Here is a 27,843-nt window from a genome sequence, read left to right as displayed (position 1 = left end):
ATGGAGGACGACGAAGGGTACACAGTACTGAACCTCCGGCCGAAGAGGGGAAACTCAGCCAGTCCGTCTCCAGATGGAGGCCAAGGTATTGACGTAGAATGTCTTCAGTTTGAGACACACCGCCATTGAGATCTGGGTTTTTATGCCAAAGGATTCAAGGAGGGGACGAGTAGAAAGCATTTTCCCTGGGTATGAGAGGCCATGTGCTCTAGTGGGTAGGAGATCTGGGTTCGAATCCTGGTTCTGAGACCTTGGGCATCTCCTTTCCCCCTCCAACCATTTGTCTGTTGTTTCCTTATTTTATAAGCTATTTGGGGCAAAGATGGTCTCTTACTAGCAACATGTACAGGGCACAGCACAATTAGGGCCCTCAATTTCAGTTGGAACCTCTTGGTGTAATTATATTACTAACATAACATACAGCTGCAGTGTTCGTGATGACGGAGTTTAGTGCCACTGGCTGTGCGGACAATATACTGGAGTAGAGAGACACCGAGTCTGAAAAATGATTCCTTGAATCTGGACTCTGGTATTGCCGGTGCTAGATGTGCAGTTATTATGCTGGTATTGAAGAAATCCTCTTCTCAGGCAGGTTAGGTTTGCAGATTTCCAGTATTTCCCGCTGAAGTAATTTTGCAGACTATTGTTTAAAACCTCAGTTTAAATTACAATCTCACCGCCAGCCGCTGGAGCTGAAAATGGTATTTCTTCTTGTTATTATTTTGTCTTTGTTACAATAGCGCCTAGAGATGCCATCCATGATCAGGACCTTCATGTGCTAGGTGCTGTACAGACGTATAACCAGAAACAGTCTCTCCCCTAAAGAATTTACAGCCTAAAGAGAGGATTATTTTCCCTCTCCAGATGGGGAGAAATGAGACATAGGAGATTCTATTCGATTCCAATCCCATGCTCATCACCGCAGTATCTGAGATTGAGCGAAGTTGCTCAGAGTGAGACAAGGAATCTGTGGCCCTGGCCCAGCAAGGAATTAAACCCCGATCCAAAATGTTTTAACCACAAACCCAGTTGTCCTCTGGCAACACGCTGATTGGCTGCAGGGGGAATTTTGGAACTAAGATTCAGGGCTGATAACATTTGCTCCTGACCTAGCATCTTTCCTATTCAGAGACCTTTGCTGGAGTTAATTAATTAATGATGATGTTTCACTACATCTTTCATCTTCCAGAGTCTCCTCCAAGTCTCCGTTGTTATAGAATCGCTCTAGGAGCTTTGGGGGCCTGGTGTATCATTCTGACGTTAGCAGGGATTGCACTAGGCGTCTGGGGTAAGTGTCTGGGGTCCCAACCATTTTTTAAATCTATCAAATGCAGTCTGGTTTAGATAGATTTCTAGAGTGCTATCACCTTCGCTAAGTAACAGTTTAACTAGATTTGGCAGATTTCAATTGATTTTTATAATTTTGAGGGATAATATCAATGTTTATTTTTAAGTATTTTTTAAATTTTTCTCAAGTTAAAATTTCACAGTTGTGAAAAATTATGGGTATTAAGCTTTTCGTATTTGTATCTATTAAAATGTTCACAGTTGTGGGAAATTATAGGGTGGCAGTGGGGTCAGTCAATAATTATTTAATGACAGCAGACATTGTGATTCTAAAAGTTAAAGCTTTATAACAGTTCACACAGAAATTGTCAGTATCACATGTCAAAATATACAAGTAAAATTAGATTATTATCCATAAATAGTTTTTCATTAGTTTGTGTGTATTTGGTGAAGTCAAGGTTTACCAATAAAAATCAAATTCTTCCAAGCCTATGTACTACAATTTTTTCTCTAACTCAATTAATTGTACTGGGCCTTGCACAGACACCCAGCGAGAGACAGTCCCTGCCTCAGCTGAGATCAGGGCTCCGTTGTGCCGGGTGCTGCACAGACACACAGCGAGAGACAGTCCCTGCCCCAGCTGAGATCAGGGCCCCGGTGTGCAGACACACGCAGAAAAAGAGTCCCTGCCCCGAACAATTCACCATCTTGATAGACAAGACAAACAACGGAAGGCTCTGTACTCCCACATCACAGGTGGTAAACTGAGGCACAAGTGGCACACAAAGATGCAATGACCTGCCCACAGTCACAGACTGAGTCTGGGGCAGAACTGGGAATTGAAGCCACACCTCCATTCACGACCTTAACCACAAGAACCACCCTACCTCTGTCAAACACTTATCAACTTCACTGGAAATGTTGCCTGAATATGAGCCGCAAACAACCCTTCCTTTCTTTTTGTCCCACCAGCTTTATCCTCTCCAAATATCCAAAAGGAAAACCCGGCACACTAGCCCTTGACAGTTTCTATTTGAAATTTAGGCTGGAGCTAGCAATCATCCAAGGCAAGAGAACCATAGATTCCCCCCCCCTAAAATATTTAATGTCTGGTCTTCTCCCTCTGCCTTTCTGCCTAACTGACCCCGATCCACATTGTCTGATGCTTTATTACAGTCAGACACTGTCAGGCAATTTCCTAACCCCAGCTCTGCTGGATGCTGCTAAGTTTTCCAGGGTCCAGCTCATGAAGACCGTCTTGGAGCAGCAGGGAACGCATCCCTGGAGGAGCTGGTGTCTCACTTGAGGCAGCGTCTGTGTGACTCAGCACCCGGCAGCGCTGCAGGTAACCTCACCTCCTTCGGACACCAGGTTGCTATGCCCATTTCACACCACCGGGAAGAAATGTCTGCACATCTAATTTCCCTTGGTAGGGTCATCAGTGGGGGTTGAACCCCAGGTCCCATAGCACAGACTTCTACTGGGTGAGCTAAAGGAGTAACTCCAATAGCTGGCAGTAGTAGAAAGTTAGGATCAGTCCTATTTAACATATTCATTCATGATCTGGAAAAAAGGGTAAACAGTGAGGTGGCAAAATTTGCAGATGATACAAAACTACTAAAGATAGTTAGCACCCAGGCAGACTGCGAAGAGCTACATAAGGATTTCTCAAAACTGGCTGACTGGGCAACAAAATGGGAGATGAAATTCAATGTTGGTAAATGCAAAGTAATGCCCATTGGGAAACATAATCCCAACTAGACATACAAAATGATGGGGTCTAAATTAGCTGCTCCCGCTCAAGAAAGAGATCTTGGAGTCGTGGATAGTTCTCTGAAAACATCCACTCAATGTGCAGCGGCAGTCAAAAAAGCAAACAGAATGCTGGGAATAATTAAGAAAGGGATAGATAATAGGACAGAAAATAGCATCTTGCTTCTATATAAATCCATGGTACGCCCACATCTTGAATACTGCGTGCAGATCTGGTCGCCCCATCTCAAAAAAGATATATTGGAATTGGAAAAGGTTCAGAAAGGGCAACAAAAATTATTAGGAGTATCAGTATGGAACAGATTCCATATGAGGAGAGATTAATAAGACTGGGACTTTTCAGCTTGGAAAAGAGACGACTAAGAGGAGATATGATTGAGGTCTATAAAATCATGACTGGTGTAGAGAAAGTAGATAAGGAAGTGTTGTTTACTCCTTCTCACAACACAAGTACCAGGGGTCACCCAATGAAATTAATAGGCAGCAGGTTTAAAACAAACAAAAGGAAGTTTTTCTTCACACAGTGCACAGTCAACCTGTGGAACTCCTTGCCAGAGGATGTTTTGAAGGCCAAGATCATAACAGGGTTCAAAAAAGAACTAGATAAATTCATAGAGGATAAGTCCATCAATGGCTATTAACCAGGATGGGCAGGGATGGTGTCCCAAGCCTCTGTTTTCCAGAAGCTGGGAATGAGCGACAGGGGATGGATCACTTGATGATTCCCTGTTCTGTTCATTTCCTCTGCGGCACCTGGCATTGGCCACTGTCGGAAGACAGGAGACTGGGCTAGGTGGACCTTTGGTCTGATCCAATATGGCCACTCTTATGTTCTTATGTTAAAGTTATTCTCCTTTCTGTGGACTAGCTACTGGAGGGGGATGTGGTATACACTTTGCTAGCATAAAGTGACTGGTTTCCACTGGGAGGTTCAAAGTTCAAACTGATTCCTTGGAATATTTCTGTTGACGTTTGGCTGCGTCTAGATCTGGTGCCTACCCTGATTGGAGAGGTGAAAAGGTGGCGTGTCCAGCGGAAATATGCCATAGGCCCATAATTGTATCTTCCTCCACCAGCCCCCGTCATTTCTGCTTGGTGCGGCCTTACTGTAGAGAGTAATAACACATTCTTGGGGCCAGTTTTGTGGGTCAGCTGAGACATCTAGTGGTCACTCAGGGTATTTCTCAGCCAGTTTGTAGGTAGGTCCTGACCAGAAGACACCAGCTATCCCAGCCCTGCATCCCTCCTCTGCTCCAACTCTGCCAATGCCCCTCAGTCCCAAACTGCAGATCCCTGCTCTCCCAGCCTGAGCTTCCCCCTGAGAATCCTCAACTCCAATGATGAAGTCCCTGCTTTTCTGTCTCTTTCCAGATGGTTCCGGGTGCAAAGTCTGCCCCCGGGACTGGCTGCCCCACAGGGACAAATGCTATTGGGTCTCTAAAGAGAGTAAGTTCTGGAGCGAGAGCTTTAAAGACTGTGAAATGAGGACGTCTCAGATGCTGGTGATCCAGGACAGGGAGGAGATGGTAAAGAAACGAAGCTGGGGGGTTAACTTTGCCTGGGGAGGTTTTGTTTATGGTTTACCGGGGATGTTGCTAACACAGCGGACGAGGGTGAATTTCAGAGGTGGAATATTTGGTTTAACAAGCTGGGCTAGAGTGTCCCATGTCGCCAAACATCCTCAACGGAAAATTCCATGCACCTGATCCCCCTGCTGGTTTAAATCTGTGTCTCTCCACTGCAGGCAGTAGAGACAGTCCTACCGAGGAAGGGGCTTGTGGGTAAGTGGGAGGGACAGAGGACGTGGTCTTGCTCCAGGCTATTGGTCTCAAAAGCCATAGGAAAATTTCACTGACTCTTCCCCCCGCCCCATGCTCCTGTTTCTGGCCTCTGTGCTTTCCCTCTATAAGAGGGCTCAGAGATGGGAATCTGTTGGGGTTATAAATATATGGAGATATACCTATCTCATAGAGCTGGAAGGGACCCTGAGAGGTCATTGAGTCCAGCCCCCTGCCTTCACTAGCAGGACCAAGTACTGATTTTTGCCTCAGATCCCTAATTGGGGGCCTCAAGGATTGAACTCACAACCCTGGCTTTAGCAGGCCAATGCTCAAACCACTGAGCTATCCCTCCCCCAAATGATATAGTTATAGTGGTGTGGATGCCAGCGTATGGTGCTGTGTAAAGTCACTGCTCCACCACTACATCCAGCTACATCTTTCCAGTCCCATGGGGCTCTCAACAAGATGGGGTTCCCATGGGGCACGAGAACAGAAGAAACCAGAGAATTATATTCACCCTGATGCATCTGTCTCACACTTGGCAGGAGTTCATACAGAACATTACTCAAGGGACAAACCTTGTCTGGATTGGACTCACCATTAAATCGCCAGAGAAGAAATGGACCTGGGTGGACACTTCCCCATTAGATCAAAGTCTGTGAGTGTTTGTAAGTGGTTACTGGTTAACATGAGGTAGAAAACTTGTAGCTGTGTTGGTCCCAGGATGTGAGCGAGAGAAGGTGGGTGAGGTAATATCTTTTACTGGACCAATTTCTGTTGGCGAAAGGTCTTCTTCATCCTCAAGAATTAGCAACTGATAAACTCATTCCTTTTTATGCCTCTATCTCCACCTCATGGATGCAGGAAGAATGCAACAGAGCTAGGCAAAAACTTTCTGCCAAAACTTTTTTTGGCAAAAAAATAGAGATTCAGTGACACTGAAATGTTCTGCAAATTCATGTAGGCTCCACCAAATTGTTCATTTCAGAAAATCAATCGATTGATCAATCAATCAAAGCATTTCATTTAGACATTTTCAAAACACTGGGGAATAGTAAATAATGAAGAGGAGATGTCACTAATTCAGAGCGATCTAGCTCGCTTGTTAAACTGAGCGCAAGCAAACAATATGCATTTTAGTACGGCTAAATGTAAATGTATACATCTAGGAACAAAGAATGCAGGCCCTACTTACAGGATGGGGGATTCTATCCTGGGAAGCAGGGACTCTGAAAAAGCTTTGGGGGTTGTGGTGAATAATCAGCTGAATATGAGCTTCATGCTGTGGCCAAAGAGTTACAGCGATGCTGGGATGCAGAAACAGGGGAATCTCAAGTAGGAGTAGAGAGGTTTTTTTACCTCTGGATTTGGCACTGCGCAACAGTGGCTGGAATCCTGTCCAGTTCTGGTGGCCACAATTCAAGTAGGATGTTGATAAATTGGAGAGGGTGCAGAGAAGAGCCACGAGAACGATTAAATGGTTAGAATACCTGCCTTATAATGCTAGACTCAAAGAGCTCCATCTATTTAGCTTAATAAAGAGACGGTTAAGGGGTGTCTTGATTACTGTCTATACGTATCTACACAGGGAACAAATATTTAATAATCGGATCTTCAATCTAGCAGAGAGAGGTATAACATGATCCTATGCTTTGAAGCTGAACCTAGACACATTAAGACTGGAAATAATGTGTAAATTTTTCACAGTGAGAGTGATTAACCATTGGAACAATTTACCAAGGGTCTTGGTGGATTCTCCATCACTGGCAATTTTTCAATGAAGATTGGATGCTTTCCTAAAAATCTGCTCTAGGAATTATTTTGGGGCAGGTCTCGGGCCTGTGTTATACTGGAGGTCAGACTAAGTGATCACAATGGTACTGTCTACCTGTGGAATCTATGAAAACAAAATATCCATTTTTCGGTTTGAAATTACTTTTCATTTAAAAATTCTCTTCATGTTTTTAAAATTGAAAAAACGTCTTAAAATGGTCAAAATCGAAACAGAACATGTTTAGTTGGATCCCAAATGACATTTTAAAAATTTTATTTTATGATTCGCCAAAAATCTCAACAAGTTTTGGTTTCGGTCCAGCAAGAAACAAATTTTTTGTGTGTGGACGAAATTGCCAACAAACCGGAAAATCATTATTCACCCAGCGCCAATTGCAAGCCACACTTGGAGCCATAATCTTGACACGATCAGTTGTAAGATATTTAGTGACTGAACATGGCGATATTCTGAACAAAACAAACCCTCAACCGTGCTTGTAGCTGATTCCATCGCTTCACACTGACTCCACAGGCATTTTAGATTTCAGAGTGACAAACAGGTGACGCTCCAGAAATCTTCTTATATCGATAGTAATAAATCACATTTTAAATCACAGATCTTTTGCAGGTTCCCAGTATCTGGCTCTGCTGAAGGAAACAGCTGTGGGATGATCAGAAGGAATCGGATTAATTCTGAATCTTGCAACACCGAATTCAAGTGGGTTTGTCAGATGGAAGCCATCCTGCTATAAACCTGGTGGTCCCTGCTTGGAAAAAATGAACACTTTGTATTTTAGTATATGGGCAGTGATGAGTTTTACGACTTGGAGTTATACATTTTAAGCCCACGGCTTGATCACCATGTGGTTTTGAAAAGGGAGGAGAAAAAATATTTCCAAATGTAAGCGGGTGAAATGGCTTTCTTCTAGAGGGAGGCTGGTCTTGTGGGGTGGGATTCAGGAGATCTGGGATGATCCTTTGTGACCTTCTTAACAGTGAGCGTGATTAACCATTTGAACAACGACCAAAGGAAGTGTTGGATTCTCCATCTCTTGATGCCTTGACTGGCTGCCTTCTGGAAGATGTATGTTGGCCAAACACAAGTTATGCTTTAACCAAACACAAGTAACTGGGCAGGGGAAATTTAATGGCTTGTATTATATAGGAGGTCAGACTAGATAAGCTAACGGTCTATGAAACTATCTTCTAAAGCACCTAAGTCACCCCGGAGTAACAATAATCAAACTGTGGCATTCCCAGTCCGCGAGACATCCTGACATTTCAGAATTTCCTTTTGTCCAGAATTGGAATGAAAAGTCAACATTTCCTGTGAAACAAAGTAAATTGTTTGGGGACTATCAAGAGAGCCTTCTTAAAGTGCTTCACTTTGGCTTCTATATTAGACTATAAACGTCAAAACGAAGTGCTTCTATAATGTTTCGTTGAAAATTTTGATGAAATTAATCTGTTCCAGCAAAATATTTTAAATTTTGTCAAATCAGCATTTTCTGGGGGGAAGCTCCAGCGAGTAGTCCAGGGAAAGTCAATGCTCTGTAACAGAACAAGGAAGCACCTAAAGGTAGCCCAAAGGGGACGGAGAACTGAGCCCAGAAGGTGGGCTAAAGAGGAGCCCAAAAGGCGCAGAAAAACCTTTTGTTGGCTTGAACTTTTGTTACCCAGGAAGGGGTTAAATTTGTGTAGAGACTTCGCTGCAAGATGGAGTGAAATCGCCAACTCAGATCCCTGTGCAGAAGGCCAAGAAGACTTGCCTCAGAGGTGGAAACTGACTCTAAGGCAGGGTTCCCTGCAGAGGCACACTCCACAGAAGGGGGCATGATGAGGAGTCATGCTCTGTGATAGCCTGTTTCTTAAAGCCCCAGCTCCTGGACTCATGTGATTATAGGATGATCTCAGCTTGAATTAAAACAACAGCAAGTCTCTAGCCCAGTGGAGGGCAACCTGCAGCCCACAGGCCGCATGTGGCCCATCAAGCCATGAGACATTTTGTTGACATTGACCATCCGCAGGCACCGCTCCCCGCGCCGCCGCTTCCCAGGGCTCCCATTGGCCAGGAACAGAGAACCGCAGCCACTAGCAGCTGCAGGGGGAGGTGCCTGCAGATGGTCAACATCAGCAAAAGGTCTCACGGCCCGCCAGCAGATTAACGGGTCACAGCTGCCCACCACTACTCTAGCCCCTGTGATTGTGACATAATGCTTGAAAACAGGGCCCCCTGAAGGCTCAAAACCCAGAAGTCAAATAAAAAGGACCCCCTTTTTGTTTTTTGGTTTTTTTAATAAAGTCTCATGGTTTTTAAATCACACACATGATTTTCAGGACTGTTTTGACTCCTGATTTGTGAATATTTGGGACTGGTGATAGTGGCTAACAGACTCTTGTGAATACAATCCTGCTTTGTTCTGGATTATTGTGTTGATCTAAAGGTCCATATGATCACTCTGTTTTAGTAGTAGTAGTACTGTAGTAACGCCTTGGTCATGGACTAGGACCCCGCTGTGCTAGGGGCTGTACAAACACAGCACACAAAGATGGTCCCTACCCCAAAGAGTGTATAAATGGAGGGTGAAGTTCCGGTCCCCTTGACATTAACAGTGAAAGTCCCATTGACCCCAGTGGGACTAGGATTTCACTCTGAACCCCTACATTCATGACAACACGCTGCTCACGCTTTCGATCCAGTTTTTTTTATGGGCTCGTAGCCTGGAATTGCTGGGGCTCAGAGGTCACAGAAACGAGCAATGTGTAAATACTTAGGGCAGTGGGGTAATATGCTTCCGCTCAGCCATTACTGCCTTAATGAATAACCAAGATAAAAAACATTTCAAGGAGCATATATAGGTGCGCACACACACCCTTTCCAGGAGAGTCAGTAAAGGGCTGGACAAGGTGAGAGGGGGACGGTGCGAGAGCCATAGAGGGCAGGATAGGGAGGGGACGGGGGGCTGTGTGGGTCAGAGGAGCAGCATGGGAAGAGGACAGGGGGCCGCATGGCAGTCATGGAAGGCAGGATGGGAAAGGGACGGAAGAACAACATGGGTGTCCACAAAGGGCAGCTCTGTAGACCGTTTATCACTGGAGATGCTGTACGAAATTAAGAACCCAGCTTGACTCTCAGATCCCAGAGGCGAGCTTGTGGTGCTGGCAGCTAATGGGGGGGTGAGGGAAGGGAGGAAACCCCAGCAGCATCTGTTTACTTGTAAAATTAGCCCATCTGATCTGGAGACACCAAGAGATGATAAATCAGTACTCCTAAGAGGCAGGTTTTTTGCTCTCGGTTTTCAGAGTCCAACTGTGATTTAAGTCCTTCATTTCTGGCATCCCCCCTGCATGTCCATGTTACTTTCCCTTCATCCCTGTTACGCATACGGTTTGTTGCAGATCCAGCTTCTCACGGTGTAGCACCTTGAAGAACTGACAGCAGTCTCTGTCAGAAATGCGCAGTTTGCATCTCCTCTGACTTCAAACCTGGAAAGAACAGCAAGATGTGGCCTGTAAGCACCCCGCATGGCCCTGCCTCAGTTTCCCTCCGAGGTTCCTGGAAATCAGCCACTCAGCACAAAAGTCTTTAAAATCGTATCACCCTCTCCTTGGGGTCTAATGTATTGAACATAGTCCAGCTCCCAAAGTCAGCCTCCTTTCGCCCACCCCCCAGGTTCAGGGTTTCCACAGTGCTGCTACCTGGGACTGTGTGGTTCAAGTCGGCCTCTCCAGCCTGCACACACACTTCCCTTTAGACCAGGGTTTCACGGCTCTCTTTCCCGGGACCAGATGCTGGCTGAGTGCTTTTTCCAGCTGCTCAGCCTCTGATTCACCCAAAGCCTCACCCTTATCGCCTGATTGGGTCACATGACCTCCATTTTCCCCCGCCCAGGAGAGTTGACTGCGTCACAGGCGGGGCTGAGACCCATGTCCCCTTAAAGGGCCAGCCACCCAGCGATTTGGCCAAGGCATTATTCTACGATGCGGGCCCCGATCTCACACACAGCCCGTGGCAAAGCCGGGCATGGAAACCAGACCTCCTGAGTTCCAGCTTTAAACACAGCCCAGCCTGACTCAGCGTTCCAGATGAACAAAGAAACTCACAGGTTGCTGAATTTGGTGCCATCTGCCCATTTCCAGTGATGATCGGAGCCCCTCCGGAGACCAATCCACGGATCTGTGGTGCCTTTATATCGCAGCACGAAATCCTTCCGGTGATAAAGAAGCAAAGAGGAAGCTCGTTATGTTCAGTGACTGCACACAGCATCAATCCACCCCACCCTTGTAGAAGACTATAGTTCCATCACTCTATCTAGCCCCATTCCTGAACATAACGTGGTTTGGTTTTGTGGAAAATGTCACAATGTCGCAAAGATCCGGCCTTCCTTCAGTCGCTCATTCTATTCAAAAGCGGTGTTGCAGGCTCTTCAGCCACGTCACCAGATGGACAAAAGTAACCCAGCGCACCGTGCTCTCAAACTCTCCAGCAACACGCAAAGGGGACTGTTTCCTGACCCTAGCTGGTGCCACATCCGGGGCCACCCCAGAGATCTGTGGGTTCGCAGGACTGAACAAGATCTAGGAACTTCACCACACAACACCTGGTGCGACGCCAGCTACCACAGGCACTCAGACTGGTGCAACGGTCCTTAGTAGACTGTATGTTTAATGATGATGACGATTATGAATGTATGTCTACATTTTAGAGCAGGGGAAAATGGAAGTTCCATCTGGTGGGAAATTCTGAATTTTAGTTTTGTCCTGAATCAGGAGAAAAAGTTGAAAGTTCGAAATTTTTCATGGAATGAAATACTGCATTTTGGGAAAATCTGAATGTTCCATTTCAGCCTCATCAAACTGATAATTTTCCATCAAAAACTCTAAATTGACAAATTCTAGCAAAATATTTCGATGACCCAGCATTTCCCAACTGTTCCGTTTGACAATTTGTGACCTGCTCTAATATATTTCTACAACGCACCATGGATGTGCTTTGGTGCTTTGCAAAAGTAATTAGTCATTAGTGCTGATCCTGAGGAGCTATTTGGATTATAAGATCTTTGCAGCAGAGATTGTCTCTCGCGGTGTGTCCGTGCAGCGCCTTGCACGACAGGGCCCTGATCTCTGCGGTGGCCTCTAGACGCTAATAAATAATATCAGCTTTTCAGACAAAATAAACCACTTGGGATCAACGTGCGACAGGAAGCCAAAATGCTTTTTGTGGGGAATAAGTGGCAATGACTCCCATGCAGGGATGGAGCTCCTCTTCAGAGCTCTCTCTGGCAGACACCTTTTTGCTGCTCAGCGGCCCTTGCACTGTTTAGCTACTGTGAAGGAAGCAGCTGTGTAGATTATTATGTACATGCACATGGGAGAGGAGCCTGGTTTGTTTACGGGGCTGAGGAAGGATCTGACTGCTCTCTATAAATACATCAGGGGATAGACTCATAGACTCATAGACTTTAAGGTCAGAAGGGACCATTATGATCATCTAGTCTGACCTCCTGCACAACGCAGGCCATACAATCTCACCCATCCACTTCTATAACAAACCCCTAACCTATGTCTGAGTTATTGAAGTCCTCAAATTGTGGTTTGAAGACCTCAAGCTGCAGAGAATCCTCCAGCAAGTGACCTGTGCCCCATGCTGCAGAGGAGAAAGGGAAGGAGAAAAAGCTAGCGAAGCTCAAGGAGAATGTTGGCACAAGAACAAATGGGGATAAACTGGCCACGAATAAATTCAGGCTGGAAATTAGAAGTAGGTTGCTACCCATCAAGGGGGGAGGTTCTGGAACAGCTGACCAATAGCAGAAGGAGCGGGGCAAACACCCTAACTAGTTTGAAGATGGAGCTTGATAAGTTCATTAACAAATGGGGTTGCCTGCGATAGCAGGTACTGGACTCAGTGACCCTGCCTGTCTTATGTCCCTATAAAGAGAGACAGCTGCCACCCCAAGAGCTCACAGACAAGACAGACACCAGTGAAGATTATTAACCCCATTTTACAGAGGGGGAACTGAGGCCCCGGAGAGATCAAGATTTTCAGACGTAACTAGTAATTTTTGGGTGCCCATCGTGAGAAGCCTTAAAGGGCTCTGACTTTTAGAGAGCGGGAGCTCAGCAATTTCTTAAAATCAGGCCCCCTGAAGCCATCTGGTATTAGGCACCCAAAAAATTACCCATCACTTTAGAAAATCTTAGCAATAGACTTATAATGGGAACTGCCTTTCAACTTACACTCAGCCATGACGACACAGATGCTAGTTTTGAATCTAGCTGCTGAAACTTCCATGCTGTTTGGCTTCTTTACCACTACAGGGACCAGAAGCTATTATGAGCTCCAGGGCTGGAACCCTGGAATGAGTCAGCCACTAGCATTCCAAACCTAGAACCCTGGAATGAGCCAGTCACTAGCACTGCAATCCCAGAACCCTGGAATGAATTGGTCACTAGCATTCCAATCCTGGAACGAGTCAGTCACTAGCATTCTAAACCCGGAACCCCGGAATGAGACAATCACAAGGATTCCAAACCCAGAACCCCGGAATGAGACACTAACATTCCAAACCTAGAACCCTGGAATGAGCCAGTCACTAGCACTGCAATCCCAGAACCCTGGAATGAATTGGTCACTAGCATTCCAATCCTGGAACAAGTCAGTCACTAGCATTCCAAACCTGGAACCCTGGAATAAGTCAGTCACTAGCATTCCAAACGCAGAACCCCAGAATGAGACACTAACATTCCAAACCTAGAACCAAGGAATGAGTCAGCCACTAGCATTTCAATCCTAGAATGAGTCAGTCACTAGCATTCCAAACCTGGAACAAGTCAGTCACCAGCATTCCAAACCTGGAACCCCAAAATGAGTCAATCACTAGCATTGCAATCCTAGTCTATTGAGATTGCCATAAAGAACAAATCAGTTTCTTCCTTACCAGGTCCTGCCGGGAGTCAATCACAGCCAGGGAGGCACCGAGGGCAGAGCAGTGGCTCTGGCTGTAGGTCCAGTTCCCTTCAGCCTCTGAGAAATAGTAGCATTTCCCTCGGTATCCAATCCAGCCATCCAAACACGACGGGGTGGAACAGTTCATTGGACATGAGGCAGCGTTGTAGAGTGGACAAGACTGCTGGGTTTTAAATGCCATCACTGGAAAGGAGAAAGAAAGAAACTGATTCTCTCCTGCCTCACTTCTCTGTGTCACAGGGGCACGAATCAAAAGAAGACCCCCCCAGATTTAGACTCTTCAGTGTCTGGTTGCTGGCTGGAGAGCAACTGATAGGAAAGATCAGAAGGGATATCATCTCTGTGCTTGGTTTACCCGTCTTTAAATGGGAGATGATAACTGGAGCCTGCCGGGAATTTTTTAACAAAACGCGTTTTCAACTGGAAAATGCCAATTTGTCAAAACTGAAACTTTTCACCGAAACAGATTGGTTTTGTTGGGAAGGTTTCTCGGGTCCAGGGGGGGATTATGGGGATCAAAACAAGACACAGAGATGCCCCAGAGTAGCCAATTGGTTAGGGCACTTTCACAGGCTTGCTGGCCCCTTTAAGGGGAGTCTAGGCCCAAGCTACTGGTAAGGAGCTAAATTAAGGGGAATGAGCCTATCTAGGCAGTTAATGGAATAACAAGCACATAGGCCAGATAAAAAGCCATCGAGGGCTCTGCTGAGGGGGAAGAACTCCAGAGACTCCAAGCCAGGATTGGGAAATACAAACCCCAAAGACGAGGGTCGTGCAACCCCCTGAGCCCAAAGGGAGAGACTTTAGTTCAAGTTTCTTTGGATGTAATAAAGTAGAACCACAGCCGGGAAATTTTGCCTCACACCTTTTTGGACTGTGTGGAGTTCTCAAGAGGCCCTGAGAGACAGGAAACCGAGACAAGGTCCCTGCAAGGCCACACCTGACTTCTACGGGCACTGGTCTGGGAGGTGGGAAACGCGGGTTCAAGTCTTTGCTGAGAATCAGGAAGACCTGGACGTTGAACCTGGCTCCCTACCCATCGGGTTATTGAGTCGGTCTCTGACTGAGGAGGAGAAAAATTCTAAACACTCAACATTTTTCATGGAAATTCAGTTCTGTCTCCAGGCCAGCTCTACTCATGAGGCAAATGGGGATAATAATGCTGCTCTAACTCAAAGGGGTGGGGGAATGCTGTCACGATGAGGGCTAGACAGGGGGAAGCTCGGAAGACAGGATGCAGGTTTGTAACCGCCCCATGCAGAGAACAAATACTGAGCTAAGCAAAAGGCTGTTTACTCACCTATCAAAGAAATGAGAAGTGCAGCTTCAACTACAATTCTAATCCAGCGTCTAAGAAATCTGAGATATGCAGATTTGCCCCCTGGAAGAGAAAAAGCCATTAGTATCCAAATATCTAGCAGAGCTAGCCATGCATCAGACTTGCCCAAATTTAATTTAATTGCTTTAATTTGCAGTTACAGTTGCCGTACAACATCCCCCACCTCTTCTAAAAAGGGGAACGAGAAGTTAAAGCTCTAGACAGGCTTCCACTGGGCGATATTTATTGCTGATCTAATCTTGATAGCCGCCAACCTCTTGCCATCTCCACTGGCTAAAGCAGGGTCTGGTTCATTTCAGACATCTTTCAGGATCCCTTAGTCAAGTAGTTGTCCAACTTTGCTCTGACGGCCCTTGCTGGTCGTCTGCAGAGAGCTGGGTGGTCACATGGCACTGGCTCCTCTTCCTTGTTTCCAGCTACTAAAGTACATGTGGTTAAGGCACTAGAATGGGACTCGGGACACTGGACACAATTCCCAGCTCTACTACTGAGTCCCTGTGCGTCCTTGGATACGTCACATATCCTTTGTGATTTCACTCCCCAGCTGTAAAATAGGCAGCTAGAAGTACAAAGAAGGCATCTATTTTCAAAGCAGTGGGCACAAATAGCTGAGACTGAAGCCTACGTGACTACTAACCTGCTGAAAATTAAGCATTAATTTAAGTGTTAGTAGGATTGGGGCCTTCAGACCAAAAACAAAAGAAGATAAGTCTGGCTATTCAGGTGTTCCTGGTGTTTCTGTATAGGTTAAATTTCAAGGGCTGTTGCTTGGAGTATCTTGGCACCTCTGGCTGGTCCTGCTTCCAGGTGCATTCAGCACCCACAGCTCACACAGTGGAAGTTGTGAGTTCTCAGAACCTCTGAAAAATTGGCTATTCAAACCTTCCCAGACACTCAGGGTCTAATCCTTTAAAACATGCTTCACTCCCCATGTCCCCAGAAAGAAAGAGGAAGGAATGGCCAGCAGATTACCGTTTTCAATCAAGTTGCAACATTGCACCTTTTCAGAATGAGAATTAGTTTTCTCCATCTTTCCTCTTCGTCTGGGAAGCGAGCTGTTTGTGTGTCCCAACCAACTCTTTCACTGATATAGAATTACTCCCGATCAGCTGTGACAGTCCTGGCTCCAGGTTCTTTTCTTCCTAAGGTTTCTCCACTTGAGTTATAGTCTGCTCTGTTCTTATACCAGAGGATGAAAGAAAACAGACACGAGTTCACTGGATGAAATTAATTTAAACTTTCAAGACAAATAAATTGAAATACTTTAGGCAGCATAGACTCATAAAGAGCTGGAAGGAACCTCAAGAGGTCATCTAGTCCATCCCCGCATGCTGAGGCAGGAATAAGTAAACCTAGACCATCCCAACAGGTGTTTTTGTAACATATTCTTAAATACCTGGGGTTCCACAACCTCCATTGATAACCTGTTTCAGTGCTTAACTATCATTAGAATTGGAAAGTTTATCCTAATAGCCAACCTAACTCTCCCTTGGTGCAGATTGTGTCTATTATTTCTTGTCCTATCTCTGGAAGGCCTGGAGACCAATCAATCACCATCCTCTTTATAATAATCTTTTACGTATTTGAAAACTCTTAGCAAGTCCCCCCTCAGCCTTCTATTCTCTAGACTAAACATGCCCAATTCTTTCAACATTTCCTCTTACGTCATGTTTTCTAAGCCTCTGATCTTTTTTGTTCCTCTTCTCTGGATTCTCTCCAATCTTTCTGAAAGTGCGGTGCCCAAAACTGGACATAATACTCCAGTTGAGGCCCCACCAGCGCTGAGTAGAGCGGAACAATGACCTCCCATGTCTTACATACGACCTTCCTGTTAATACACCCCGGAACTGCATGTTGTTAATACATCCCAGCATGGAGTCCATCTGTTGGCCGCACTGCCACAATTAGCTAAAGGAGAATTCGGGGTCTGAGTTTAAAGAAAAATGTGGCTGGTAGAACAAATCCAATATTTAGTCTTGGTGAGCAGTTACTAGCGCTGTTGTAATTGAGGTTGCAAACCTGTTTCCATTCTAATCACCCTTCCCTGCCAATTTTCAGTCACTCGTAACTTCTGAAATATTCATCACAAGTGCTGAAATTTTCCTTTACCCCAAAAATCTGTATTTGGGAAGGAAAAGTGTGTTTTGGGCAGTGGGAGGACAGACATCTGAGCTGTTCTTCAAGGTCCAGATCTTCAAGGGTATTTAGGTGCTTAACTCATATTGATTTCAGTAGGAGTTAGTGAGAGGTTGGAAAATGGAAGCCCAAGTCAACGGAAGTTAGGGGCCTAACCTGCTTTTGAAAATACCACCAGGTGCCTATCTGCATTTGTAGGTGTCTAAATACCTTTCAAAATTTTTCGCTCATGGTGCCGGTGTCATTTTTGAAAATTTTGCTCTACCTGATGGGCCCAAGGGCACACCTGGAGTTTATGGCAGAGTCCAGAATTGAACCCCAGGTCTTTTGAGTCCCAATCTTAGCCACAAGACTAGTCTTCATCTTATAATACCTGGCTCTTACTTTCAAAAGATCTCAAAGCACTTTGATATATCACTACTGCCACTGGACAGAGGGGGAAACTAAGGCACTGAGAGAAGTGACTGACCTGTGGTCACCCAGCAGAGCCAGGAATAGAACCCAGCTCTTGCAAATTCCAGTCTAGTTCGCTGCTCACTAGCCGGCACTGCCCCATCCCTCTCAGGCTGAACTCTTTCTCCCCAAACCAGTGTTTTCTCCTTGGGTGCTGTACTAAGCTTACCAGTTTACCCACATTTCCCTATCACCGGGCTGCAATGCTGGAAATCTCCACTGCGTGTCAGCATTACACGCAGCTATGGCTCCCTTGTTAACCAAGAACGCACCAGAATGTTCTGGATAGTTACATGAAATTTATAAGGCCGGTCGAATATTTTCCATCAGAACTTTTTTCCTCGTAGAAATTGGATTTTTGACTCAACAAAATTACCCGCCTCCCCCAAAATCTACAGCTGTCTAACCGTCCCCCACCCAAAACTTCCTCTCACCCAGCAATGCTCTGAATGCTGCACCAACTTTCACACCTCATCACCCGCCCTCCTCTGCATTTCTCTCTCAGAACTCTTCTTTTCACCCCATTCCCTGCCTCTCTGGGCCAGACCCCCCTCCCCACTAGTCTCCTAATATCAGAATCGTAACTCACCCTGTTTCCTGCAGCATCAACTCTGAATCTAAAGGAACTGCTCAACTGGGAGAGAATTGTGCAACCGATGTTCAGCCTCACGCTGGTAACTGGACGAAACACCCTAATTGGGGGAGGAGTTGACATGAATGTAAACCAGTGAGAAAACCGTGAGAGAGCATTCAACAACATAGCAACCTGCCACCAAATCTGGAGTCTATTGTAGTGGTAAATGTACCCCCTTGCCCTTTTGGGAGCACAAGGGAAGGAACTTCCAGCCACAGATGCTGAAACTGAAAGAGACTTTCTGAGCTGGAGCGACATTGGACTAGAAACGCTGATTGAAAAAAAAAACTACAGGGACCCACAGCAAACAAGTTTCAAACCAAACAAATCAAAGTGTGTCCTTTTGAAATGAAACTTCTGATTTGTTTTGGAAATTTTTGTTCCCCACCCACCCAATTAAAACAATTCAGTGAAATCAACACAAAGTCACAAAATGTTTCAGGGTCACCAAATCTGTATTTTTCAGAGTGGATAAAAATCAATGATTTAAAAAAAAATAAAAATTAAAAAAAAATCCAGTCCAATTTGGGAATATTTGAATGAAGTTCCTCTGCCTGTGGGTAAGACAGGCTTTATATTTCATTTAACTATTTTAGTTAAAAACAATTTTTAACAAAAACAAACCTGATTTTAAAAAAACTTGAATGTTTAACTAAATTTAAAAATTCATATGCTTGTTTTGTTAAAATATTATGTTTGCTGTTGAAGAAAAAAATCCAGAATACAGAACACTGTTGTTTTAGTTAAATAAAACAATGTAAATGTCTGTCTGGTGATGTTCTTCTCCTAATACAGCCTGGCAAGAAAATCCTCCAAATATTAATGATTAACCTGTTGAACTGGAGATAGTTCACCTCCCAATGACTTCATAAATATCTGCTTCAATTACCTTTGGTAAATGAAATAACCAGACAATCATTCATTTTCTGATATAGCTGTAAAACTGATCTGAAAAGTTTTCAGAATAAATCAAGGTTTAAAAATGTATAGTGTGTACCTTCTAAAAATGAAACCTACATCTATCTCTGAGTTGTGAAGAATATTAAGGTTATAACAACCAACAAGAACGCACTTTTATGTAGAAATCCATAATTAAATCGAGTCTTCCTGACCAGTGATTTAAATCAATTTGATTTAAATCAAATCCACCTTGGTATTATTCAATGAAAAAACCTGACCCTTGAAAAGCACCGCTTTGTAGTTATTAGCTTATTCCACCCTGCATGAGCAAAACAAGCTGCACCAGTCAAAGCACCGTTTGGCTCACATAACTGCATCTATGCACCCCGAACCGACAGCGACGCCGGCAAAGGTCTGTACTGTAAACATGACTCTTGTCTACACAGAAAATGTTTCCCTGTTATATCAGTACAGTTAAACTGATACAGATACAATTTTTGTTGTGGATACTCTTATTCCAGAACAAGGCCTGGTGTACTCTTCACAGGCGCCGACTTTCTGCTTTCCCGGTGGGTGCCCCGAGGCCTGGCCCCCACTCTGCCCTTCCCCCAAGGCCCCACCATCGCTCTGCCTCTTCCCGCCTCTGCCCCTCCCCTGAGATCCCATTTCTTCCTGCCCCCTCCCCGAGTGTGCCCTGCCTAGGGACGTAACTAATGTTTTAAAAAAGTAAATGTTTAAAATATTAAAATTGTTCCGGTTCAACATTTAACCATTAGGCACTGCTGCTGCCCTGTGCGCCCAGGATCCTGGCTGCTGTGCTGCGTGCCTGGGGCTCTGCTGCTGCCCTCCGCCCAGGGTCCCAGTTGCCGGCTCAGCGCCCAAGCTCCCAGCTGCCGACCCCACGCCCAGGGCTCAGCTGCCGCTCCGTGCCCGGGTATTCCGCTCGCTGCTGGCCCCGTGCTGGGGACTCCATTGCTGGCCCTGCACCCAGGATCCCGGCTGCCACCCTGTGCAGAGCCCCGGGGGCAGGGCCGGCAGCCTGGGACCCGGCGGTGGAGCTGGCAACTGGGACCCCAGGGGCGGGGCAGCAGCTGGGATCTGTGGCCGACCGCTGGTACCGTGGGGGCGGGGCCAGCAGCTGGGATCCTGGTGTTGGGGGCAGGGCCAGCTCCAGGGGTTTTGCAGCCCCAAGCAGCCAAAAAAAAAAAAAAAGCCGCGATCGCGATCTGTGGCAATTCAGCGGGAGCGAGGGACCCTCCCCCAAATACCTGGACGTGCTGCCCCTCTCCCAAGAGGCCGCCCTGAGCACCTGCTTGCTAAGCTGGTGCCTGGAGCCCGCCCTGGTTGGGGGAGCAGAAGCCTGGATCCATCATCCATCGCACGGGGCTGGCAGCGGAATCCCGCAGTGGAGTTTAAATGTTAATCGGAATACCTTACCGATAACACTGATGCTTACTGGTTAACTGGCTGACTTTTACATCCCTAGCCCCGCCCTCGCTCCGCCCCCCGCCCCCCAGCGCCTCCTGGCTCCCGTCCGCCGCTGAACAGCTGATCAGTGGGTGGCTGTTGAGCACCCGTTATTTTTTTCCCATGGGCCAGAGCACCCCTCAAGTCAGTGCCTATGGTACCCTTAAAACTTAGGGTACATCTACACTACAGCGGCTACAGGAGCACAGCTATGGCACTGCAGCTGTACCTCGGTACTGCAGACGCTTCCTACGACACGAGGGTTTTTTCCATCAATGCAGGTAGCCCTCTCCACCAAGAAGGAGTAGCTAGATCGACAAGAGAACTCTTCCACAGATCTCGCTGCGTCTACAGTGGGGGCTCGATAGACCTAACTACGTCAGAACAGGGCGTGAAATTTTATACATTCCTGTGCAATGTAACTAGGTCGACCTAATTTTTGTGTAGAGCAGGGCCAGGGCACCTCTATACCTTGCGCTGCTTGTGACGCTGTAGAAAAGAAACATGATTCCTGTTTAGAAAAACGTAACGTGTCACCACTGTTGCACAACTGTGATCCATCTTATACGAAGTACGCCATGTAAGGTATACATCTAGGCTAGGGTCCCCACCTCGGGTGTTGGCATCACTGCAGCATGCAACCGTGAAACCGCAGCCTCAATAGCATTTCCATGTATCCGTTTGGTGCGAGAGGTCGCTAGTCACATCTCACTTCTGGAAGGCTCTGCAATACCAGTGATGTCAAGGGATGAAAACCTAGACAGAATGTTGTAACAAAAGCCTGTGTCCTAACATGTTACCTACCTGTCTGCTATGCAAATCCAAGCGTTTCAGAAGCCGCTTTGTTTGTTTAGATCAATTCCAAGAGAGATTTGTTGGCCGCGCCCTCACAGTCACACAGGTCCGTGAAAGGAAGAGCCCGTTGAATCCTACAGCCGAGCTGAGTGAATGGATTTATTTTTTGTTGTTTTGTTTAGGGATTGCCCCCGCTGATGTCCCTTCACGTCATGTTCCAGCAGGGTGGCTGCCTTCTCGTTCCCTCTGTTCTAGCTCATCTATTCCTGTCGCCTTCTTTCTGTCACAGACCAGGGCACAGGCAATCAGGCCTAGTGGTCGGGGCTGGAGTCAGAGTCAAGGGTCAGAGCTAGATTCAGGAACCAAGGAGGGGAGCAGGGCTGAAACGCATGGGAGCAGGGCTGCAACAAAGCAGGAGCGGGGCTGGGACCAATGCAGACACAGGAGGGATCACAGATACAGGCTTAAAGTCCTGGTCTGGTGCTGCACAGCTGGGCTTATCTCTGTTCAGTTCTCCAGTGCTTAGAGCAGGGGGTCTCACAAAAAACTTTCTGGTGGCCTCAGTGTGCGACCACTAACTCTTGCTGGTGGCTGCTCTGACAATTTTTCCTAAAATACTTCATTAACTTTTAGAAAAACAAATAAATATGCACACGTACATGTCCAAATCATTGTAATTTATTTATGTAGGGTTTTTTCTGCAGACTCAGTAATAAAAATAATGCACAGTCGTCTCTATTCTTTGCTGGACCTAAACAGAATAGAAACACGAGGTGCTTTGTACATTCTTGTCTTTTTTCTTACTGTTTCTTTTGCTTTTTTTGGTTGCTTTTTTTTTAAAGACTTGCTAGCTGGTAAGTCTGTTGTGAACAGTGACACTAACAAATATCACTTTTCACCGCAGACTTACTCGGTCCCCGCAAGCCCAGAGACAAATTAAGCCCTGGATAGGGAAGTGGTTACAGAGGCAGCGGGGCGATGGGGGACTGGGGAAGGCAACAGAGGCCGGGATGATTGGGGAGGGTGAACTCAGGGCCAGAGCCTGTCATCTGACAGCCAGGGAATGGAGCCCAAAGCCCCATGCCCGAGAACGGGGCCAGGGAATGGAGCCCAAAGCTTCATGGGTGGAGCCTGCCACCCACCACCCCAGGGCTGAAGCCCAACCTCACCACCCCATGGAAGGTGGGGAACACACACCGGCGGTCTGCTCCTCCAGATTTTCTCTCTCCAGAGGCGGCCAGGGCCCAACCACTGCTGGCAGCTCCAGGGGAGGGGCTGCTGCTTTACTCCACCCCGCCCACAACCACCCAGGAGGCTGTGGCTGCAAGAACAGCCCACAGTGGCCGCATTTGAGAAACACTGGCTTAGAGAATTAACCTAGCTTCTGCAACACCATTTTTTTCTCTCCACACTGGAAAGAAAAAAAACAGCACGTTACACTACACTTGGGCCACAACCACATTTAAAAGTTATTTTTGCAGTGTGTGGAGAAGGACTGTCATGTTGATTTTATACGCTTTGCAGTCTTGCATTGAAGCTACATCTGCCTGTCTCTGTCCAGCCAGTGGAATTCATTACAGGATTCTTGTAGTCCGTGACAGGAGCCAGGCACCCCTGGTCTGTATTAAGCAACAGGTCAGACTAGAAACCAATCAATATCAGCACCCAGAAATACCCACTACAGGGACATCCTCACAGAAGAATATCACTTGTAACGGCCAGATAATGCAATCACTCACTATCTCTCCCTAACCCAGATTAGAACACACACCCACAGGCCCTCCAGCTGTTAAATTGCACTGCAGCTATAATTAGCACAGTTATTGTTTTCAGGAGTTGGCAGCATGACAAGCGGGGAAACTTTGTGGTTTTCTTTGACTGGTGTCAAATAAGCAACAGGATGACTGTGGTTTCAGAGATGCCTGGATGACGCCTCATTCTTTATCAGTCTTGCAAAGAGCAGAGTTTAAAAAAGAGGGGGGAGAGGAATCTAGAGAACCGTCCCCTATTCTGAAATTTTTCTCAATCAAAAAAACGTGTTTGGTTTGTCATCTGAACATAAGATCAGCCTTTCTACAACTGACACTCCAATCCTGCTATGAGTTCTTTGTGGGCGGAATCCCAAGCTCGCTGATTTCAGTGGGGAGCTCTGCAGGCGTGAGGGTCCGCTGCAGCACTGCAGGATCGGAACTTAAAAAGTAAAAACAGAACGCCCACATAAGCTTCAAGAAGGCAAATGACCTCAACGGATAAATGTCGTAATCATACAAGAGTTTAGAAATAAACCAAATCCAAATTCTACGCAAATCCTTTTGCAAGATAGAATATGTTCCTTTTCATTTGGCATGAGGGGCCTGGAGGTCTCAGCTGCATTTCACAGCGGTGTCCCACCCAACATCCTTTTTTCCTTCAGTTTGTTGATTTGAGAGAGAGAGAGAGAGAGAGAAGGCAACAGAGAGATTTTGTTTCAATGAATCCACACTTAGTGGTTTTACTAACACCACTTGTTTAAATGAATCCACACTCTGGGGTTTTACTAACACCGCGTGTTTAAATGAATCCACACTCTGGGGTTTTACTAACACCGCGTGTTTAAATGAATCCACACTTAGTGGTTTTACTAACACCGCGTGTTTAAATGAATCCACACTCTGGGGTTTTACTAACACCGCGTGTTTAAATGAATCCACACTTAGTGGTTTTACTAACACCGCTTGTTTAAATGAATCCACACTCTGGAGTTTTACTAACACCACATGTTTAAATGAATCCACACTTAGTGGTTTTACTTACTAACACCACATGTTTAAAAAACATGAAAATGAACATTTGTCCTTCAGTTCATTTGGAACCACCACCTTTTCCTTCTCCTCCTGCTTCTCATTCCTCTTTTTGGGGTTTCCTTTTCCCCCAGCACAGAATGCTGCTCCTGTCTGGATTCCCTTTGTCCCAGCTGACGATGGGGAGGTGGCTGGGGGTTGCAAAGAGAGTTCTTTGCTGGAGGGTCCTGAGCAAGCAGAACCTGGCCTTTGAGGAAAGGTTAAGAAAACTAGGCACGTTTAGTCTTGAGAAAAGAAGCTGGAGCGGTGCCTGATAACAGTCTGCAAATATGTTAACGGTTGTTACAAAGAGGACGGTGATCAACTGTTTTCCATGCCCACTGAAGGGAGGATAAGAAGGAATTGGTTTACTCTGCAGCAAGGGAGATTTACACTGGATATTAAAAGCAATTTTCTAACTCTAAAGGGAGTTAAGCTCTGGAACAGGTTACCAAGGGAGGCTGTAGAATCCCCGTCACTGGAGGTTTTTAAGAACAGGTTGGACAAACATCTGTCAGGAATGGTCTAGGTTTGCCTTGGTCCTGCCTCAGGCTGGGGGAATGGACTGGGTGATGTCTCAAGGTCACGTTCAGCCCTACATTTCTATGTCACACTATGGCCTTGTCTTCACCAGGAAAAAAAGGGTTTACACCACCATGTTGGCTAACATATGGCAAAATCTGAGTGTGGACAAGACAGTTGTCACACGCATTAATTGGTCACGTCTTTTCCCCAGGCTGTTAATGTGTGTGAAAACCACAAACTGCCCACGTAGGATTTTACCATGTTCGCGAACACAATTTTAAAAAAAATCATGTTGTTTCATGCTCTTTACAAACTAGAGGCTGGTTATGAAATGAGCCACTTTGACTTCCTACATGTTAGTCATTTGTGAATCGGCTGACTGGAAGTGGTTTATCTTTTTTTTGTGGTGCTTTTGTGGTGTAAACAAAGTATTACTTTGAAATGACTGTGCTGTCCCCCTTCGCCCCAGGCCCCACTACCACTCCACCCCTTCTACTAAGCCGCTGTCCCCACTCTGCCTCTTCCCGCCTCTCCCTCCCTCCCAGAGCCTCCTGAATGCTGCAAAACAGCTGTTTGCGGTGGGCAGGAGGAGGGAGGGTGGGCTTGCAAAAGGCACTGGGAGGAGCTTGACTGCCGGTGGGTGCTGAGCACCCGCTAATTTTTCTCCATGGGTGCTCCAGCCCTGGAGCACCCACAGAGTGGGCGCATATGGTTTACAACAAAGGGCACGTCACAAGCGCCAAGGGACTCAAATGTGTATCTTAATGATGCTTTTCTTGGTTTTCACAAGTCGGAGTTCTGCAGAACTCGATGGTCTGGGAAGGCAGCCGATAGCTTCAACTCTGCACTAACTAAATTGTTTTTGAACTTTAATAGCCACTAAGTATTTGTAAATTGCATAGCACCAGGGAGACCCTGAGCTCAGTTGGGGCATCTGAGGTACAACCCTCAGCAGATCAGAAGTGACTCCAGGGCTCTGGGAGTAAGAGTGAAGGAGTTGGGGGTGTAAGTGGTGTTCTCTTCAGTCCTTCCAGTCACGGGTAGGGGCCTCGGCGGAGATAGATGCATCCTGGAGGTGAATGTCTGCCTGCGAGGATGCTGTCGACAGGAGGGCTTTGACTTCCTTGACCACAGGATGCTGTTCCAGAAAGGACTGCTAAGCAGAGATGGAGTCTACCTATCAAGGAAAGGGCAGCACCTATTTGGCTACAGACTTGCTAACCTAGTGAGGCGGGCTTTCAACTAGGTTTGACGGGGGCAGGTGACCAAAGCTCACAGATAAGTAAAAAACATGGAGACCTAGGAGAAGGGTCAGAATCTGGGGGGGGGGAGCATGGGCTGTTATAGCAGAAATAAAGGGGAGGGGGAATCAAAGCAGTATCTTAGATGTCTGTATGCTAATGCGAGAAGTATGGGGAATAAGCAGGAAGAACTCAAAATGTTAGTAAATAAACATAACTATGTCATAGCTGGCATCATGGAGACGTGGTGGGATAATACGCATGACTAGAATATTGGTATAGAAGGATACAGCTTTCGCAGGAAGGACAGGGAGGGAAAAAGGGTGTTGCCTTATATATTAAAAGTGTATACACTTGGACTGAGGTTGAGATAGAAATAAGAGACAGACTTGTTGAAAGTCTCTGGGTAAGGATAAAAGGGGTAAAAACCATGATGTCATGGTAGTGGGTCTACTTCAGACCACCAAACCAGGAAGAAGAGGTGGAAGAGGCTTTTTTAAACAACTAACAAAATCATCCAAAGCACAGGACTTGGTGGTGATGGGGGACTTCAACTAGCCAGACATCTGTGGGGAAAATAACACAGCAGGGCACAGATTATCCAACAAGTTCTTGGAATGTATTGGAGACATTTTTTATTTCAGAAGGTGGAGAAAGCTACTAGGGGGAGGCTATTCTAGATTTGATTTTGACAAACAGGGAGGAACTGGTTGAGATTTTAAAAGTGGAAGGCAACTTGGGTGACAGTGATCATGAAATGGTCGAGTTCATAATTCTAAGGAATGGCAGGAGGGAGAACAGCACAATAAAGACCATGAATTTCAAGAAGGCGACGTTAGCAAACTCAGGGAGTAAAATCCCATAGGAAGCAAATCTAAGGGGAAAAACAATTGAAGACAGATGGCAATTTTTCAAAGCGATATTAAAGACACAAGAGCAAACTATGCCACTGCATAGGAAAAATAGGAAGTCTGGCAAGAGACCACCCTGGCTCAACCAGGAGATCTTCAATGATCTAAAACTCAAAAAAAGAGTCCTACAAAAAGTGGAAACTCAGACAAATTACAAAGGATGAATATAAACAACACAAGTATGTAGGGACAAAATTAGAAAACCCAAGGCACAAAACAAGATCAAACTAGCTAGGGACATAAAAGGAAACAAGAAAACATTCTACAAATGCATTAGAAGCAAGAGGAAGATCAGGACAGAGTAGGCTGTTACTCAATGAGGGAGGCAAGACAATAACAGAAAATGTGGAAATGGTAGAGCTGCTTAATGACTTCTTTGTTGCAGTTGTCACCAAGAAGGTTGGTGGCGATTGGACGTCTAACATAGTAAATGTGAAAATTAGGCAGGATCAGAATCTAAATAGGGAAAGAACAAGTAAAAAATTACTTAGACAAATTAGATGTCTTCAAATCACCAGGGCCTTATGAAATGCATCCTAGAATACTCCAGGAGCTGACTGAGGAGATATCTGAGCCATTAGCGATTATCTTTGAAAAGTCATGGAAGACGAGAGACATTCCAGAATACTGGAAAAGGGGAAATCTAGTGCCCATCTATAAAAATGGAAATAAGAACAACCCGGGGAATTACAGACCAGTCAGCTTAACTTCTGTACCCGGGAAGATAATGGAGCAAATAATTAAGCAATCAATTTGCAAACACCTGGAAGATAATAAGGTGATAAATAACAGTCAGCATGGATTGGTCAAGAACAAATCGTGTCAAACCAACCTGATAGCTTTCTGTGACAGGGTAACAAGCCTTGTGGATAGGGAGGAAGCAGTAGATGTGGTATATCTTGACTTTAGTAAGGCTTTTGATACTGTCTTGCATGACTTTCTCATAAACAAACTAGGGAAATACAGCCTAGATGGAGCTACTATAAGGTGGGTGCATAACTGGTTGGAAAATCATGCCCAGCAAGTAGTTATCAGTGGTTCA

The 27,843-nt window shown here is 45.8% G+C and overlaps 2 protein-coding genes across 4 annotated transcripts; one reads left to right on the top strand and one right to left on the bottom strand.

Moving 5' to 3' along the window:
- On the top strand, positions 1–8,147 carry LOC123345768 (killer cell lectin-like receptor subfamily F member 1). The gene is made up of 6 exons (XM_044982817.1): positions 1–85; positions 1,190–1,288; positions 2,516–2,632; positions 4,432–4,586; positions 5,387–5,499; positions 7,243–8,147. The coding sequence occupies exons 1-6, from the start codon at positions 1–3 to the stop codon at positions 7,364–7,366; spliced, it is 693 nt and encodes a 230-aa protein (XP_044838752.1). The 3' UTR covers positions 7,367–8,147.
- A 762-nt stretch (positions 8,148–8,909) lies between these two features.
- Positions 8,910–18,221, bottom strand: LOC123345382 (early activation antigen CD69-like). 3 transcript variants are annotated; one of them, XM_044982181.1, is made up of 6 exons: positions 18,099–18,221; positions 15,893–16,094; positions 14,882–14,962; positions 13,553–13,764; positions 10,719–10,822; positions 8,910–10,100 (listed from the first exon to the last, which is right to left on the bottom strand). In XM_044982181.1, exons 2-6 carry the CDS (start codon positions 15,948–15,950, stop codon positions 9,992–9,994), a joined length of 564 nt encoding a protein of 187 aa, XP_044838116.1. In that variant the 5' UTR covers positions 15,951–16,094; positions 18,099–18,221; the 3' UTR covers positions 8,910–9,991. The 3 variants fall into 3 exon arrangements, with proteins under 3 accessions (XP_044838116.1, XP_044838117.1, XP_044838119.1); XM_044982182.1 differs by having other exon boundaries at positions 15,893–16,099; positions 18,099–18,220; XM_044982184.1 differs by lacking the exon at positions 18,099–18,221 and adding an exon at positions 16,585–16,692 and having other exon boundaries at positions 15,893–16,099.
- Between the last annotated feature and the right edge of the window lie 9,622 nt (positions 18,222–27,843).

Source organism: Mauremys mutica, chromosome 12 (genome assembly GCF_020497125.1).
Source record: "Mauremys mutica isolate MM-2020 ecotype Southern chromosome 12, ASM2049712v1, whole genome shotgun sequence".
Classification (NCBI taxonomy): domain Eukaryota; kingdom Metazoa; phylum Chordata; order Testudines; family Geoemydidae; genus Mauremys; species Mauremys mutica.
This window is presented reverse-complemented; position numbering and strand designations above follow the sequence as displayed.